Source organism: Trachurus trachurus (assembly GCF_905171665.1).
Source record: "Trachurus trachurus genome assembly, chromosome: 4".
Taxonomy (NCBI): domain Eukaryota; kingdom Metazoa; phylum Chordata; class Actinopteri; order Carangiformes; family Carangidae; genus Trachurus; species Trachurus trachurus.
In genome coordinates this window covers 15,437,406-15,457,223 of record NC_139898.1, presented here as the reverse complement: position 1 = coordinate 15,457,223, position 19,818 = coordinate 15,437,406, and the positions used below count along the sequence as shown (strand labels likewise).

At 42.0% G+C, this 19,818-nt stretch overlaps 1 protein-coding gene across 1 annotated transcript; it reads left to right on the top strand.

The window, feature by feature from the left end:
- Positions 1-17,044: 17,044 nt before the first annotated feature.
- s1pr3a (sphingosine-1-phosphate receptor 3a) lies at positions 17,045-19,428 on the top strand (the record flags this gene model as incomplete). Its single annotated transcript, XM_083969405.1, has 2 exons — positions 17,045-17,246; positions 18,107-19,428. Exon 2 carries the CDS (start codon positions 18,217-18,219, stop codon positions 19,426-19,428), a length of 1,212 nt encoding a protein of 403 aa, XP_083825531.1. The 5' UTR covers positions 17,045-17,246; positions 18,107-18,216.
- Between the last annotated feature and the right edge of the window lie 390 nt (positions 19,429-19,818).

The window sequence follows — 19,818 nt, the reverse complement described above, 5'->3', positions numbered from 1 at the left end:
TTAGTTGAAAAGTACCCTGGGGTGAGATGTAACACTATAAAATGAGGATTTTGACAAAATGTGTGTCTGTCAGCCATAGTCTAATCCTAACCTTAACCCTAACCCTTTCGTGTTCTCTTTCAAGACCTGGGCATACTGACATTCAAAGAAAATGCAATTAAAATATTGGTTGAATTAGGTTAACATTTTTCATTTTTTTGTTGTTACAACTTACTTCCAGTGCCTCAAGGACTTTTTTTTGCGAATAGAGAGCAGAATAAAAGGAATGCAAAATACACAAAGGACAATACAAACTACTGTGAGTCATTTAAACAGTCATACTACTACTGCTCTTCATTCTGTTGTCATTTCTTTGCCTGAAAGGAGGATGGACACCTGAGGACTAACAGAAAGTTCAGCCTGATTGCCGGGAGACTCAACCCAGGGCTGACGGTAAACCTACTTTTCTCAGATTTCCTGGCTGGATCCTTTTGGGTAGCAGTCAGACCTCAGCCCATGAGACCTCAGGTTTTGTTCCAGAGCAAACACAAAAACAAACCAACATAAAAACATACCAACCACAATATAATAGCTATGCAGTGAGATTGGTTATCTGTGTGTGATGGTGGTGATGTTGTGGTGAGCAGTGGTGGGTTAGGATGGCTACTTGAGTGTGAATGTTGATTAAGTGTAAACAAAAAACAAAAACAACAACAACAACAACAACATTATAACTCTAGCAACCATGAGGAGTTTCTGAAGACTCTGCATCTTTCTGTCTTTCTTGCTCAGTGTGAACCAGCCAGACTAACTGTTGACCTTTTCCATCCCTGGCTGATGTCCAGATTCCAGTAAAATATGTGTGCATGAGTCACCATGACAACCACTGAGTGGTCACACTGGCATCTGCCACAAACTGAGATGTCACCCATATGTCACAAGAAAGAATGACTATTAATGCCACCATCTGATATCATCTAATACACATAATGAATAATCAACATAGGTCTGTGATATCTATGTACAAATATATATCTACCTATATCTTTAAATCTACCTGTATGCTGTGTCACTGTGACTGCCAAGCTTTGAACAAACGTTTGACAAGCTGTTGAATAAAATGCAGTAATTTCGTAATTTCAACATGTTCAATCAAAAATGAATCAAATATTGTTGTCCATTACTTGACTGAATAACTGGAAAAAATTGGAGGCGGGGGAGTAGGAATGACATTTGCATTTTCAGTGTTTGGCTGTGCCATACTTTCTCTTTCATTTTCCCACACCACCTCATCCCCCATACAGTAATGACAAAAATCACACTCCAGCTATAAAAAGTAGCATGAACTTTCAAATCTGTGTCTCTGGTTCCTCTTTGTGATCAGAATACGTGTTTGTGACGTTCCATGAGTAGAAAGTTTTTTATAATGTTTAAAATGTTCAAAATCAATGGCATTATGGATATTAAAATAAGAAAAGCAGTGCACTCAGTGCTACAGAGCTATTCAGAGTGACTGCGTCTGGGGTGAGTCAGCCATCCTGCACCTTGTGGGCACTGAATGTCATACGGAAGCACATGTTTAACACATAATAGCGCTGCCACATTTACAGTCTGGATCTGTGGCTTTGACAAAAATGCTAAAGAGCCTCCACATCCTTATTTAAAGCCATGTGACTTGCACACATTCCTCAGGTTATATTGTTTCAGATTTCCTCTGTTATTTTCGGAAGCAGCTATGCTTGGTGGTGATTTATGCTCACACTCTTTCAACCAATTGTGGTTTGTATGAATTGCAAATCTGTTGCCCTGTTTTTTTTTTTTTTACATGACACTTTTTATTCACTCTGAATTGAACTACGTTTATTATCTTGTATCACTATTAATACCATTCCACAAGGGGGCAATGCTGCTCTGTGAAAACTTCAATATGACAACAAGATTTTTTTCTACATCCATTCAAAGATTTTGCAAAGTTCAGCACAAGAAATCAGTAAAGTGCCCAAACTATTGTGTTCAACTGCATAGTACATTATCCTGAGACATTTCCTCTGGCAGCTCCATATTTGGTGTATATGTTTTGTGCCTGTCTGGCACAGATGGGACAAGAGATTACTGGCAGTGCTGTGGAGTCATAATTGGGCTAATTTTCAGTCTGCTGGCTGCTCTTTTTTGCTCTTGGGTTTCTGTTTGCATACTAATATGACTCACTCTCCACACTTTTCTGAATTGAAATCTATGTAACATTAAAGAACAATGAGTAAACAAACATGAACACCACTGTGGCTAACACAGAGAACTTGTGAGACTTCCAGTGCACATTTGCACAGGCATTTCAAGACGATTTAGACTGGTATTTTTCTCTCTCTTTCTCTCTCCCTCTCTCTTTCTCCCACTCCCTCTCCAAACAGGATGTTTGTATCTCAGTGGGGCTGCCAGTACAAAGCTGATGATCAGATAGCGTGGCTATGGAGTGCCCAGCTCTCCCAGCGCTGTGTCAGATTAACTGGGATTTAGGGCTTCCATTCGGATTCCCTGCTAAACCAACACAACGCAAGAGACAGCAAAACACAGGAGGTCATGCAGCCGACAGCATGCTTCCCTTAGGCCACCATTGCCTTGACAGTGATGGGTCCCACTCTATGTTTTATTTCAAACTGCTTCTCAGCCTCACAAGTATAATGCATGGAGTGCAGCGATGAGTCACTGACAAGGAAATGACCAGACATATCGGTGTCACAATTTCTATCTACAGAAGACAACTGCTGATATGTTTGTGCACTGATGCGCCAGGAAAGGCTGTTACACAAGAGCTACTGGGCCTGCGAGTGCCTAATAATTCAGCCCACAATGATGGTCACATTCAAAGGTGATATCATTAGACTCAGGAGACTTGGGTTTCCGTGTATTGTGCTGTCGTGCGTGTGAACTCACCACAGTTAATAATCAGATGCCTGGCTGGGCAGTGGTTTGTAAAGCACAGGATCTGAATCATGAGCACAAGTTGTTTCATGGTAAAACATTGTCACTCAAGTGTGAGTTATCTAATCACAATTTGGTGGTTTCCAGTCACAGAGGGAGAAGCTATATATGTAATTAAAGGTGGGTGCGTTATTCAAGCATTATGTTATAGCAACAATTGCAGACGACAGAAAATTACAGGGACTGTCCTGAGTAAAAAGAAGCAGCAGGAAAACTACTATAGTTCTAGTCATCTCCTCACAGTGTGTTCTGTTGACTTGTCTTATTAATAGTCCGCTTGATATTTACCATAGAAAAAGAAAGGTTTTCATGGAAACAGTGAAGGACATTTCCTGTGAGACACAACATGCTCAAATAAAAACACGGGAGTGGAAATGTGCGTGGCTCTGCCCTGTCCTGTTTTAGTCGCTCTCCACCCTCATGCCTCTGCATATCTCTGCCTCTTTCTCTCTCTCTTCTCTGTGATTCTCAGGCCAAACCACTCCTTTCCTTACGTTTACCATTTCTGGCAGCAATTCACCACATAAATAGCTCAGGATTTGGGTTGAAAAATATCTCGTTTTTGAAAAGTTTCCCTTTTTCGGGCAGCAGATGTGAAAACATGCCAAATGATGTCTGTAAGTTAAAAGTATAAATATAATTCTATTTAGACCCAGGATCAAAGAAGGTCAAACATGAATCTTAAAAGCATTCACCTTCAATCTGACTGACACAACCAATTCTCTGTTTGGAGGATTTCCTCGCATGTTGTTTTCTTTTTCAAATATGCACAAGAACCTGAGTGTGAATTAGGCCAGTAAGTGCTGTCATTAAGTCACTGACGCCCAGACACATGGGCCTTTCACGCAGAGGACTCACTGGCGTGTGCACACATGCGGCATAGATACACCACACAACCGGTCCACTGTTTGAATCTGTGATCATAAACGGCCTCCTTTTACCTCCACACAATCATATTACTTACAGGCTGTTTGAAATATTACATCACTACCCAACGGTCACTGGTTTTCAACACTGCGCAAAATAAATCAAATGATCTTACCACATACAATCTGAAACATGCTGTTCACATGTTGCTCACATGCCTTGCAACAGCTTGTTTTCCTAATGACTCTTGTTTCATTTCAGTGTTTCATTAATGAGGCCAAATTGCAGTCCATTGTGACAATTACACTAAATAATGAATAACAAAGTTATGTTTACAAATTGACAAATTCTTCTAATTACAAATTTGAATAGTTGATATTCACTAACACAAACAGCATTTGGAAAATCAACCTCTGCAGGTGGTCCCCCCGCCGATGTGATTTTGAACAATAGTGCTTTGTTAATTTTAAATACTGTTTCTCTTTCAACCCTCTTAGGCAGTCAGTCTATATTTGCTCTGAGAGTTTCCAAGGCAGCAAGAATGCCAAGCGAGCAAGTGCCTTCATGGTGACGCTCCTGTGGAACTGGCGGCCCACTGAGAGGTCACGTCTTTATCTTTTGGTCCACATCCATGGAAAACAACCCTCCAGAATGAGAGCTGCAGAGAAAACATTAAGTTTAACAAAGCATAAAGTCTTTGGTAATACGGGTTTCGATATGTTTTCTTTCTCTCCATCTTGATATGACTTGAGGAGAACCTCAGCCGGGTGATAAGGTGTGGAAGCAAATGGTGCTGGGGAATGTCAGAGGAACAGGGTGAAGTTGAAATATGTGTGCCAATACAAAACCTAAATGCATAAGATAAGATGGCTACCTCATGCTTAAAACAACAATAATATCTAGAAGTTTGGACCACGTTAAGTGTGTGTCTGTAAGGTTTCTTAGGACTGCTGCTGGCCTGTAGTCTGCAGTGTTAGATGTGTTGGAGACATATGTGCATTTTCCTGTGTTAGTGGTTTGATTGTTTTTCTTTAGGCTCCAGGGAAAAAGGTCCAGAGGTCCAAGACGAGGTCATAGTGGAAGCAGTTATGTGTGTATGTGTGTGTGACTCTAAATGTATTGGAGAGATGTTGTTCAGATTCTGGGTTTGCGGTGGGACAATCCAAAGGCTGGAAACGTTGGAAAGGATGATCTCAGAGAGCAGACAGTTCGTTAGTGTTTATACAGAAGGCACATAAATCTTAGAAGGACCTGGATCTGACACACCATTGTTGGCTCCACTGTTTGCAGTTCACTTTGTTTATTTTCACACCACATTCGCCCCATGTAACCCCTGTTCACCCCTCTCTGCTCATATGTTCACTGCACACACACCCCATCAATAGACAATCCATGACCATCACAGCCGCTCTTTCTCTCCCACCGCTGAAGCGTGCCGCTGCTGGACCCCTTCAGGCCGATTTTCACCACCAGAGCTGCCACAGGACACTGACTGGAGCCGACCGACAGATGTTGGAATGATGGGGTTGGCTGGTGGGGAGGTGGAGCAGACTGCTGTGATCGCAGCAGCATGCTGGACTGTGATGTATTAGACTTATAAACACAGGTGGACCGTAGCACTGCGGGCCAGGGAGTATGTGTGACAATGACTAACTCCAACCACATATGCCCCACAGGTGCCCAGAGCCTCTCTGAAATATCAAGTGTACAGTCTGAAAACAGGACGAACCATGACTGATAATTCTATATGGGAAACGTTACTGCCTACAGTTGCTGCACTGATGGTGTTTGTGTCTGGAATATGTCCCTGCAGCCGTCTCTCAGTAAAAAGCATATTACTGCATTCCTGATATTCCCTAAGGGCCTTTGTCAGTGCACCAAGCCTGCCTGTTTTATTAGCTAGGGACCTTACATTTACATTTTTTTGGTGCATTTTGATGCATTTCCCTATGAGATGTAGCACTGCCAGGGATTTGGGGCCACACGAGAACATCACTTTTGGCGCCCTGCAATTATACCACGTCCTTCTTCTGATGGAAGTAGACCTGGCTCATTGGTCGGGATATGGAGATGGTGAGGCAGAGCTGCTGAGCCTGCATCTGTGGGACCTGATACCAGACAGGGGCAGTGATAATTGATTTACTCTTTTAAGAAATAATGATACTAATAATGTTTGCCTGCGCCTGCATTGATTAAATGTCAGCTCGAATGTGAAATGTTTCCCTGTGGACTAAGCTAACAGGTCCATTTCCACCTCTCATGGTCAATGCTTACCTAACTCTTTCATATTCTCTTCAGTTGTTAATCTTTTTGATAAAAAAGATATGTATTGTTTGTAAACTGTAAAGTATCTTCATCCTCTAGTTGTTGAATTAGTTTCTTTACTAAATGAAAACAGGATTATGCTTTAATTGACAGGACATAATAATTCGCCAGAAAGGGCTCTGGCAGGCAAACTTCATTCTAATTTATGTTTTTCATTCATTCATATACACTTTGAGTGGTTTACTTGGTGGATTCCCAGTCAGCTGTCACAGTGGGGCTGTCTAATGAGATGTGAAGTGTGTGTTTTTAGCCTTTATTTTGTCTAGCCTGTCTCTGGAGCCAGGGAGCTTTAGGATGGCCATGCCCGATGGCCGGCCTGTCTTATTGTTCTTGCTGGTTGAGCGGTCACCATGGCAGCCTTTACTACCTCTGCAGATCTCTATCGAATCTTTCTTTATGTGAAGCATCGCCACGTCACTCTGGCCACAGAGCCCACTGTTGGTGAAAGTCTGTTAGCCTCGCTGTGACTGATTGCCATTCACACAGTCATTCATTCACAAACATACACCATTCACTTGACACAGCCATTATGGCAGGGTCACATGCTGGGAAAATACCTCTACTAGCATACGTACTCTTACCCGCTCAGATTACTGAAAGGCTTCACTGTGTTTATTTGGTAACATTTTGCTATAATGACTCTCTTCCCCGAAATGTTATTCATCCATTTAATTTCTTTGTTTGAGCACTTTATAATGTACGGTAGGAACGAGTTTCCCTCTGGCCATAATTTGAGTAGTTTTGCCTGGGAAAAGTTTGATGTCTGAAAAATTTATAAGCCACATAACAGCACAAATCATACTGTACTGGCACAGAAAAGAAAAATAATCCAACTTTAGATCTATTTAGCTTTAGTGAGTTTGAAGTTTTAATAGTGCAAGCATCCTAAGAGCGAGAGAAGAACATGAAACATGAAAATATAAGCTATTTTCAAATTATGGGTAGTGGGGCCTGATTCTGATTAGGAACATGATGAATCGGTGAAAAGGTTTGAGATATTCATGTGGTCACTGTTTTTAAATACTTGTTGTTTACATGTAACACTGATTCTTAAGTTATATTCAAATTAAAAGATTAGTTTGACGACAAGCAGCTAGTTAGGTTAGCTATGCTAAGTGCTCTATAAATAAAGTTTATTATTATTATGCCCAAAGACTGTACAGAGCTTTTTCTGTGAACAATCAAAATCAAAAGTCAACTGAATGTATTTGTTTCTTTGTTTTTTTCCAATGTTTGTGAGGCTCTGTTCCTGTAGCCTCATTACTTATTACAAAACACGGTGACTTAGAACCAAAACGATACAAAGAGAGAAAAAATTACATGAGCATGACTTTGAGAGGTTAAAGGGATTCTAAATCTGTACTGATGGAATTTGGAGATGGAGTCTGGTCTGTTTCTGTCAGTGGGTTAGTTCTTTCTCAGGCTCCTGCCGCATTTCTTTGGAGAGCCTAGGGTGTGGGGCTTGGACGAGGGCAAAAGGGGGGTCTTTGGGCTCATGGAGATTGGTAGCTGAAGTGGGGGTAGTAGATGGTGTAACGTTGTGGTTGAACATATGTGGAACACCACAGACTGGGCTGCATGACCATTAATACTCATCTCAAGGGAAAGGTACCTTTGACCTTTTCTTATAGAACAGCAGACAGACAAAACACAGCCAAGATATACAAACTTCCAAAAATAGGGTGCATAATTCCTGCAAGTAAAGGATGCATGTGTTTTCTTTGAGTGTCAGTCAGCCCCTTGATGTGTGTGTGTTTAGCAAATACTGTAAAAAGTCATGGTTCTGGTGTGAAGGAGAAATGATAAGAAAGCACACAAACACAAACACATGCAAGTGAACAGGCACCATGCACCATGCCCACGATCAAGTCATGTTCAGCACTAAGTAATTCATCTTGCATTCTCACACACACTCATACACACTAACAAGCACACACACACACACAAAGTATTCTTATACAAGTTTTCCCAGACATCACGAAGCAGTTCTGAGAACATCGGGCATGACTGTTTACATGACTGAGGTCCGAGTTATTTTTAACATATTTTGGCAAAGCAAAGTCTTCAAGTCTACTTAGAGTCTAAGGCCCCTGTCGTAAAGAAAATAAATAACGCCGTAAAGATCTTGACGTCGTATGCTCTGTGGTGATTATGTGAGAACAGATTGGGACATTTTCAAGATGAGGGAGCCATGATGAAGAGTTCAGATATGGTGCCATGTTTACCAGAACTTTCTTTTTGAGATACAGAACTTTTCCATTGTGCTACAGACCAAAGTCCTAAATTATATGAGGTTATATAGTGAGGTCATAGAGCTTCTCAACCATAATTTCTCTAACCTAAGTAATCTGACTCTCATCTTTCAGGTTTCTTATAATGTGCAAAATGAGACTATATTACAAAGGACTGCAAAAGCCTCACTGAAAGATACAGAGCAAAGGTTTCCGTGTCCACACGATTCTAACTGATAATTTCCCTTTCTTCCTTCTTCCTGCCAACAGCTCACAACCAGGATGAAGTCTTTATCAATTTTCATCTCTTTGCCTTTCATCTACTGATGTTGATCATCTCATGGGTATCTCTATAAAAGAGAGTGAATAAAACAGAGAATAATGGCATCATTTATCTGCACGGAACAGTCAACAATATGCCCAACCTACCATGAAAATACACTGCACATCCATCTGTCCTCCATCCATCCATTCATGCCTCCATCTGTGCATCTTTTGATGTTGGTATTTTGAGCTGGATGCAGATAAAAAAGGTTATCTAAAAGAGGCAGCACTGCAGGTCCTCAGACACGCAGTCACGTCGTGCCCTTAAAGACCTCAGACCCCCACTGATAACCCACCGGCACCACCACTGTTCTATTATCAGTCCTCAGAGCTCCCAACATCCTGCAGAGACATAACCTATGTTCAGTGCAAGATAGGAGATGGTCCTGGCAATGCAGACAGTGTTGTACCGTAATAGTTTAATTGGATTTGCTTAGCTTTTGCAAAATCCTACTGAGATTCATTAAGTACAGTGTTCTTCAGAAAAGATGGATGAACACATAAAAAGACAGATACAAGAGATAAGATTATAAAAAGAGAATTAAAAGCAGAGTTTTAGATGTTTTGGTGAACAACAGACATGTTGTCTGTGAACAATCTTGTGCCCGATCGATTAATGCCAATATTGTCATTAAATTAAAAGTAAATTATTTATCATGAGAAAAAGGTGATCACTCTGAGCATCTTTGTAGTGATTTGCACGGATGTCTCCCTCTAAGGAACAACTGTCAAAATGTCCAAAACAGAGCCAACAGATCTCCTCACTGCAGGGGAGGGGTCAAGCAATCTTGATGTACACCACACTTGCTTACGTATATGGATATGCACCACTGAACTCTGACATAGGCATTCTACTACAATTTACTGAATATTTACCTTTATCTCCCATAGATATAAATGTGTCGCTCCTTTGTCTTTGTGACTAAAGCTCCCACACTCTGCACACTGACAACTCATTCTCTTTCAAAGTAATTTACATCTTTTCCTCTGAACTTCCTGATATAAAATCAGGATCAACTGGGCCTGTTGAGCATGTTTATACCCATCACAGGGTATCATGGGATGTTGATTGCTTAAAGGTGTACAGAAAAGAAAATTGAATTTGAGCCCACTGTGGGTCTCTTAACATTAGCGTAATAACTCATCTATCAGACGATGGAGCCCAAACTCTGTGCAAAATTCTATTTTTGAGTAAATCGGGGATGAAAGTGTGGTATTTCTTTTTCGCATTGGATAATGCAGGCACACAAATTATGCGTCACGCTGCACATGATTCATCAGCCACTGATATTGGATCCGTCATCCGTCAATCAAACGTCTGAGACACACACACACACACACACACACCGAGCTCGGTCTCGCCCCAAACATTGAATATCCCACCTGCTCAATAACGACCAACCAAATTCGTTTTCCTTATTCGGGTAAACTCGTGCAACAACTTGTGAAAACTCAGCGTGACAAACAGGACAAACGGCCATTTCTGAACACCTTTAATTGCAACATGCAGTGCACCTGTGTGGGAGTATTCCCACTTGTTATGTCACTCATTTATTCCGTTTCTAACTTGTTGCCAGCATCTTCCCTCTTTATGTGGATAGAACTTGATCAAATTATCATCATGTTTCCTTTAAAAAATATTTGCTGCTCCAAGTTAGCTGTATACCCTAAACATAATTTCTTGATGATGCCTGGTATTGTAGGAGTGGTATAGCATGTTGCGCTACAATGGCAAGAGATGAGGCAGAAAAACCTCATCACCATCAGTTGTGTCTTGTCCAAAAACATTTAAGTTCTGAACTTCCATTGCATGTACACATACTATATATGAACTATACATATCTACATCATATTGAAACAGTATATTTCAATAATTGTGCAATAATTCTTGTATAATTCTTCAGCGGGTCTGGGTAAACTGCAGGAATGGAGGGAAGTGAGGTGACGGCCCAAGAGGCCTTCCTTTTCCACCACCATCACTCCTCCTTCTTTCCCACTCCACTTTGCATTCCCAAACATCTAACTCACCACCCCAGCCTGCGTCAGTGTGCCCCTGACTCACAATGCTGCTGCGCATGCACACACACACACACACACACACACACACACACACACACACACACACACACACACACACACACACACACACACACACACACACACACACACACACACACACACACACACACACACACACACACACACACAAAAGGCCACGCAAACACTCTATGGCATGAACTTTACGGGACTTGGCAACAATGCCATTTTTCCTGATCTGGTGACCTGTAGCTACATTTCCTTTTTTTGACCACAGCACCAAACATCCAGGAAGTGTGTTGCAACAACATGGAGCCAGGACCTCTGGGGTGTTTTCATACGGTTATAAATGGGTTGTCAGAGAGTCTGCACATCTCTTGCTGCTCAGGGTAAAGTCAACAGCTCTGGGGGTCATTCATTAATCTGCAATGCCTGGGTTGACATGTTCAAGGGGGCCAGACTGCCTGTAACCTTTCACAGTCTGTGATACCACAGGGCCTGTGAGAAATAGAGATAAAATAAAAGAAAACTGTCTGTTCTGCTGCTCCTTTGCTCTTATTTTTCAATCTCTCTCCATCTACCCTTCTGTTTGTTTTTTTCAACATTTGTTATGCTGTCAGATTCTATTAGCCAGTACTGTCATCCATCACAGTCTCAATTCTGGCCTGCCCTATGCTATTTTAACCTATTTGGTCCATTAAAAGCAAATAAAGCAAAAACAAAAAAGAATAGAAGGATGGTTTGAAAAACAGAGCATACATTGGCAAAACAGAAGAAAATAAACCAAGTAGCAGTTTCTGTGCTTTTTTTTAGAGCAAAAAAAAAAAAAAATCAGACATTGATTGCTTCCTTACATGGGCATTGTACTGTGCAGATCAAGGCAGAATCGATGCTAACACCTGTGCCTGTGGAAAGAGGTCCTGTGTTCCTCACTAAGATTTTACTACAATATAGGAATTTTTGTATTTAATGTCCTCTAGCAATAATTAATTGGTACCCCTGATACCATACTGAAGCTTCAAAATCGTCCTCAGGGAATAAAGTGTTCCAGTTGCATAGTATAGATGTTTCAATCATTTTAAATTCCACTAATTTCTGACCTATTTAAAGACCCCTTCAAAAAATGTTGTTTTTTTTAACCTTTTTAACGTGTCCATGGGCCTCAGAGCTCAATGCACTGAAACAGATTACAGCAAATGCAAATACACAGATGCGCTCTTCATCAGTTTCACAATGTGTGTGCCACAAAACATCAAAGTACATGCACAACCATGCTGCAGATTTAGTCCTACAACACAACAGAAATGTGGGTGAGGGGTACCAAGACGGCATATCCCAACCACAATGACCCCTTTTAAAGTCCTGCCTGCAGGTTTTGGTGTACAACAGACTGAGTCAAACATGTGTCGTTGAGTCTCTTTATGTGTCCTATGTGACACTATCTATCTTCTGGTCTTTCACCAGTAAGGCTAACACAAGCAGCGGTGGTGGGTGGAGCATGAGGCCTGATCCAGAATTTCTTAATGAGGAACTATGTGCTTGTTTGTTACTTTTTACGTGAGAAAATCCCTGGTAAATAAAATGTTATTAATTTTATCAAAGTATTTTTCTGTAGTTTAAAACATGTCTGAAGCTTCTTGGCATTAGGCTGAGACTGAAAGTTCTTTTTTGACTTCAGAAGCACTTGTCAAAAAACTCAACACAATGCAATTTCCTTGACAACCCCATCAGCTGAAGTTTGTGCTGTACAACGAAAAACGTTGTCTTCCTTTATTTTTCTCCTATGGCCTCAGTGCAAATGAATGATACACTATCGACCCCCTCTCCAGAGAGGCACGAGTCAAGGCTGCCCCTTGTCACCACTCTTGTTCGCTATTGCTATAGAACCCCTGGCACTCTTGCTGCGCTCAGAGAAAGGCTTTGAGGATATCGCCCGAATGGACACAACACATAAAGTCTCACTATATGCTGACGATTTGCTTCTGTACATCTCAAATCCAACTACCTCTCTACCCGTGATTTTTTTTAACATTCTGCAATGGTTTCATGCACATCCTGGCTACAAACTAAATTATCAAAAGAGCAAACAGTTCCCCGGCTATGCTACCGCTGCTGCTGCTGTGCTGCTTGCTACTGCTTACATCTTGCTGTTGCTGTTGCTGCTGCTGCTCCTGCTGCCGATGGGGTTTTGCAAACCCACCTCCCCTCCAGCATCCACCTGTGGGCTCTGTCTCTATGATCCCCTGCAAGGGTCTGCTTCATTCCCTGTAATGTCTGGCAAGCAGATAATTCAGGGAACAAAAAACCGAGACACCTATGCTGTGCTTCACTCAATCCTGCCGCAACCATGCTCAAGAATATGCTAACTATGCTACAGTATGCGCTCAATAAATTATTTGTTCTCATTTCAGAGATGTCTGACTGAACACCATTTAAGTGGGCTGACAACAGCTTTCGCTATAGGCGTTTTAATCACAGAATGTCCGATATGTTCAGTGCTAACTTTCTGTCTTTGGTTGAGAAGACTGAGAGAGACTTTGGCCGCTGGTCTGCTTTACCACTATCTCTTGCAGGTCGAATAAATCTGATCAAGATGGTTGTCATGCCCAAATTTCTCTACCTTTTCCAGCACATCCCCATGTACATTAGCTAGGCTACTAAATCATTTTTGACAAATTAGATGGGATAATATCCAAATTTTTATGGGGAAAAAAGCTGACTCGAATTTGAAAGACATAGGCAAGGCATCTTTATTTATATAGCGCATTTAATACCAAGGCAACTCAATGTGCTTTACATAAGACAAAATATTTGAAAAGAACAGCATAAAACAGCATAAAAATAAACAATTTTTTTTTTAAAACACAGAGTTAAAAGGAGGAGCAAAGAAGAATAAAAAAGTAGAATAAAAGAAAATAGATACAGCTATATTGTATGTTTTTAACCTGGATTTAAAAGTACAGTTGGGGCTGATTTTGGCTTAATATTGCAATCTCCCAAAAGGGATGGAGGCCTTGCACTCCCTAACCTTAGGCGATATTATTGGGCTGCTAATGTGCAGAAAATCTTATACTGGATGGATGATGCACGTGATTCCCTGCCTGGATACAGTTGGAAAGGGCAACCCCACACCTCTCTTTATGCTCTGTCCTATGTTTCCAGCTTTCCCTCCCTTTAACATTTCTGAGAGCAAATCCAATTGTGTCTGCCTCAGAAAATATGGAGCCAATTTAGGAAGAACTTTGGCCTGTAGGGCTCATCCATCCTTTCCCCACTCTTTAAAAACCATGCCTTCAGACCCTCTACCACAGACCCAGCAATTTGGCACAGTAAAGGTACCATCAGCATTAAGGATCTGTACACAGATGGTATTTTTTTTGTCTTATACAGAACTCTCATCAAAATTTCATTTGCCAGGCTCCCACCTCTTTTGTTTTTTCCAAATTAGAGACTTTGGACCTCTGCTCTGAACTTAGCCCACACCTCTTCCATCTATTTCATTTATTTCTTTTAGGGTGACTTTTAACATCAGTCCAGGGACAACAGATGCAAAATAGCCTTTCGGCTAATTCTGGCATGTTTACATTTGTTTAAATGTTTGTATTAATGTGCAATGTCCCTGATCCTTAAACCTTTAAATAAATTAAAAAAAAAAAAAAATCTGCGCCCGTCATGGCCTGATTCAATGTAAAGTTCTGCACAGAATCCATTACACGAATGCAAAATTGGCCAGAATTTATCCCACGATTAGTGATGCCTGTAAGAGGGGTAATCAATCCCATGCTACTCATTGTCATATGTTCTGGTCGTGCCCTGAATTGACGACCTTTTGGCAAAGTATTTTTGATACCATGACGCTTATGGCCAGATTATTCCCCCTAACTCAATATCAGCTATTTTTGGCTCCCGTCCTGACAGTGACCTCTGCTGCGGTGAGACGCGCCCTGACTTTCTCAACCTTTGCTGGCCCACTGGCTAATTCTGCTTGATTGGAAGCTCACCCGCCCTCCATCATATAATCACTGGGTTAATGAAGTTCTTTATAACCTGAAACTTGAAAAACTTTTTCACTCAGTGGCTCCACCAAGATATTTCATGACATCTGGCACCCCTTCTTGGAGTTTGTTGGTTCTCCTGGATGCGGGGACTGGGTTCAGGGGATTTGTTGACATACTGTTGTAAATGTATTTTTTCCACACTGTTAGATACCACAATATGTCATTTTGTTGGAAAATCTCAATAAAAAGATTTTTTAGGGAGAAAAAAAAGTACCAGAGGGATTTAATCGAGATCCCACCATGCCCCTACATCTGACCTCCTAAATTCAAGCCTAATTTCTCTCCTCAGCATTTTTCCCACATGAAACTTTCCGTCAACCATCCTGTAGCTGCTTCGCTCTGCCTCCTGGGCAGCTGTCTGATGAACTCTCTCCCAGCCTCTTTATCTCGCTTGCTTTTTCACTCTCCCAGACTGAACGTGAAACCATGGCACTCGCAGTCAGTGACCGGCATGTGGGAAAACTGTCGTAAAATGCATGTAAACGGTCAGTGTAAACAGTCAATGAGACGCACCAGCGCCTACTCCTACACACAGTAAACCATCCAGTGACTGGAATAATGGCTTTTGGGGTATTTGAAGGGAATGTGTGTTCTGTTTATTTATTTTTAACACAAATCACAAGCAACCAGCAGCAGAAGGGCAGGATGATGTTGTTGTGTGGTGGATTAGCAGGGTTGAAGAGTAGGTGTTAGCGGCTCAGACACAGTCCTCCGTATGACCCACAACTTCCACATCCAGCTGTGGTTTCCTCTCTTGTGATGGTACTGTCAGGCGGTTGGCTTCTCAAGACTAACTGAGTGCAACCTCTATGGCTCCTGTATGGAATGAGATGACAAGTTTGATATTTGCAGTATGACAACATAGCAGTCTTTCCTGGGATACAATGAGTATAGGCACCACCCGGTGTATTTGTAGTCTTTCTGTTTCTGGCAACTGTTGGTAGTCGGTGTCAGGGGTTTTTTTGAGGCTCAGACATATCGACGATGGTTGTTGAAACTTTGATTGTTGCTTTTAATTCTTTGTGCAATAACTAAAACTAGTCCCTCCATGGGCAGCAGAATAAAACCAGAAAAAAAGTGCAAAAAAGGAGACACAAAGTGTGACTTTTCCCTTCCCATCCATTAAACTTGGCCCCAAAAAGAGAGGTCTGACCTATCTCACACTGCGGAGGAGAAAAGGGACTTTTATTTGAACATGAAAAACAATGACTCATCAAGTCACAGGCTGCAACTTCTTGGCCTCTGGTGGAGGAGATGAATTCCTTAAGCAAAGCAAATAAACAAATTATTGGATATGACTCCAAATTAATTTTTGGAATGAATTTTCTCTATTTTGCTCCAATAAAATGACTTAAAGACAAGGGTTGGGTGAGAATCTTTAATTATCAAAATGAAAATATTAAGTTGACAGTGGAACCAGTGCCAACAAGAACAAAACATTAGGTGAAAGGCTATTTGATGACACAACTCCACAGAACACAAAAAGCCCTTGGGGCAAGAAACTGTAACATGTGTTGGGACAAGTTAACTGCAGCAATTTAATGAGACATTTCAGCACACAAAATGTCTCTCTGACACAGTCAGCTGCTTTTTGTCCATGGAGAACAAAAACAAAACTCTTCACTATAGCCTACACAAAGTCAAAATCAACCACGACCAGGCAAAGTCAACCGGGCTCCTATGCTGTGTTTTGCTGTCACTTGTGTCTGTTTGCTTGTCAGAATGATCTATGCAAAAAGTAGGCCTACTGTACTAATTTTTGTTTGTTGAGGGATGGGACATGGACAGTGGAAGAAGGTATGTGTCATGGGGCCAGATCTGTATTATTTACTTTAAATTTATTTACTTCTCTGAAGTCTGGTGAATGTTGTTTGACTTGGCTTTCTGAACGCCCCTCTGATGTGTTTGTTTGTTTGTTTGTTTGTTTGAATTTTTGATTGAGGGATGGGGTATGGGCCAGGCAAGAAGCCATTAAATTAATGGGGCGGATCCAGGACATTTTCCCCAACATTTCCAGATTAGACATTTCCTGAATTCCTCAGGAAATAATGTATGGATCTTGATGTAAAATAGCGTTGAGACCTATGGCTTTGAATGATCTGGTGAACACAACATATGAACACACACATTTAAACATCATTTTAACGTCTGGGATAATGAACCACAGTCTCTCCTCGGTATCCCAAATGGAAAAGGAAAGATCCCGCCCCGCTACGGGAGGGGTGAGAGCGGGGCAGTTGGAGAGGCAGAGCTCGGAGACGACACGAGAAAAAGTTGAGAGGATATTTGAAGAAGAAACTTGTGGACAAATAAAAGGACATTTGACTATACATCGACTATATTTGATCATCAGCGATCACAAGCCTTTACACGGGAGGGGAGGAAATAACCTTACGAACTCCATCACACCGCCAGGATGCGCAGATGAGGGGAATAACTCCAAAAGGTACGACAAATTAACTGTGGCTGTAGCGACGAGAAAAACACCAACAGTGCAGAGACTGTACTTAAACGGACACTTTTATTTTACTACTGTACAGGTCTTGAAACTTCTCTTTCCAAATGAATTGGGCTTGTTTTCCTAAACAGGGGAGGATGGGTGGAGGTAGACCTCCAGGAGTACCTCGATTCAACTAAAATGTGTTTAAGTGTTGCTAAACACAATTTATTTTAATTGATAGAAGGAAATATATACATAATGTACAATGGGAAAGGCAAACACATCTTTGACCTGTTTGCAACCTGTTTGCCAAACCTCATAATTAGTCTGTGCAAGGATTAAATCTGATTGGATTAAATCTTTCTGTTTATAGTGTTTTTTCTCTGACTCAGTGCTTTCACCAGAAATGAATCTAAACAGAGATTATGAGTGCAACATGAGTCAACACTAATACTTGGCATGTCCTAATTTACAGGTTGTTGTTTAATTCCTTTTAATTGTTTCTCTACATGTCTGTTTTACATTGTGTTTTGTGCAATTTAGAAGTGCTGCTGCAATCTTTGTACCTGGGGTTTTCAATGTCAGTGATGCACAGGGTCTAATGCTTACCTTAAAAAAAAAAAAAAAAAGATTTAATACCAAGTTTAATTTACGTCATCACATTTGCTTAGATTTAGTAGAGCCTAAAAAAGTAAATAAAAGTCATCAAAGGCAACTGAACTTGTAGAAACTTGAAGGCATTTTCAGTTGTAATCGAAGAGGCTTCTTCTAAACTGAACAAGTCCAGTTGCATTTTTTCTTAAAGAATTCATCCATACTACTGGTGTATATAACTTTTGTGACATTTGAATGTTTCTGATTGGCAGGTCCTTTGCAGGTAAAATGACCACCATAACCCTACCGGGCTGAGCAGCCTGACCTCCCTCTGTGTCCAGTACCACAGCTCCCTCTGCTGTGTAACTGAGGAAGGGCAACAATGGCAGGCAGTACGGAGAACATACTGGAGGAAGGGATGAACACTGTCATCGTCAGCCACTACAACCACTCAGGAAAGTGGGATCGGCCTCGCAGCGGCGGAGCATGTAAGATGGCTGTGCTGCTCTTCATCTGCGTGCTGATTGTCCTGGAAAATGTCACAGTCCTGCTTGCTCTCTGGAGGAACAAGCGCTTCCACAGCCGCATGTATTTCCTCATTGGAAACCTGGCACTGTCAGACCTTCTGGCTGGTGTGGCCTATGTAGTAAACATCTTTACCTCAGGACGTAACACCTTCTTCCTGACGCCAGTGCAGTGGCTCGCCAGGGAGGGCAGCATGTTTGTGGCCCTCAGTGCCTCTACGTTCAGCCTTCTGGCCATTGGTATTGAGAGGCACATGACTATGGTGCGCCTGCGTCCATGTGAGACGGCAGGTCGTGGGAGGCTGCTGGGACTGCTGGCGGCCTGCTGGTTTGTGTCAGTGCTGCTCAGTGCCCTGCCCAGCCTGGGGTGGAACTGCTTGGACAATCTGACCTCCTGCTCCACAGTGCTGCCGCTCTATGCTAAGAGTTATGTGGCTTTCTGCATCAGTGTCTTCAGTGCCCTGTTGGTGGCCATCATCATCCTCTACATCAGGATCTACCGCCTGGTGACCTCTAGTGGCCGCAGGGTGAGCAGTCGTCCTTCAGAGCGCTCACTGGCCCTGCTGCGGACAGTGGTTATTGTTCTCGGCGTGTTTGTCATGTGCTGGGCCCCCCTCTTCCTACTCCTGCTGCTGGATGTAGGCTGTAGCCCAGCTAAGTGCCCTGTGCTCTACCAGGTGGACTGGTTTATTGCCCTGGCTGTGCTCAACTCTGCTCTCAATCCTCTGATATACACTCTGTCCAGCAGGGAGATGAGGGCCGCATTCTTCCGGCTACTGTGCTGCTGTCAGACCAGCATGGAGTCCACGGGGACTCCTGTGGCAGGCAACCCTCACTTGGGCACAGTTATCCCAACAGCAGAGAACAGCAAAACTAGTTTTGGTGGAGGAGGAGGCAATGGGGCTGGCAAGTCCACGCTGAATAAAGGGAAGGTTCCCACACCTATGAACTCTGAAAACAAGCATGGAGATCCCTCTGCCACTGCTGTGCCCCACCCCTCTGGGCCCGCAGACCTGCTGTCAGCTGTGCTGGTGAAGGCGGGGGCACTGCCACCGCTCAGCAAGTTCTGAGTGGAAGCACCTTAATGAGGCCTTACAGCCACATAGAAGAAGAACTGACATAGTCCTGCTATCAGCCACTTTCTGTTTATGCACTATGGCCAGTGTAGCATGGATGTGAAAAATATTCCATTTGAACTAAATAAATTGAGATTGTAGACGAGAGTACAATCAAAATCACTTAAAACCACTATTTACAACAATTCAACAATAGTCACAGCCCCAGAAGGACTGAATTTGTCTTACAAAGTGATCAAATTGAACATTTAATCCATGAAAATAACAGGCCATTGTCTTGGATATGGATGAAGCCCCCAAATAAGTATTAGTTTCTGTAAATGAAACAAGTCTATGTAATATTTCTAACAATAAGAGAGTATTATTAACTTTGTTAGTGTTGTG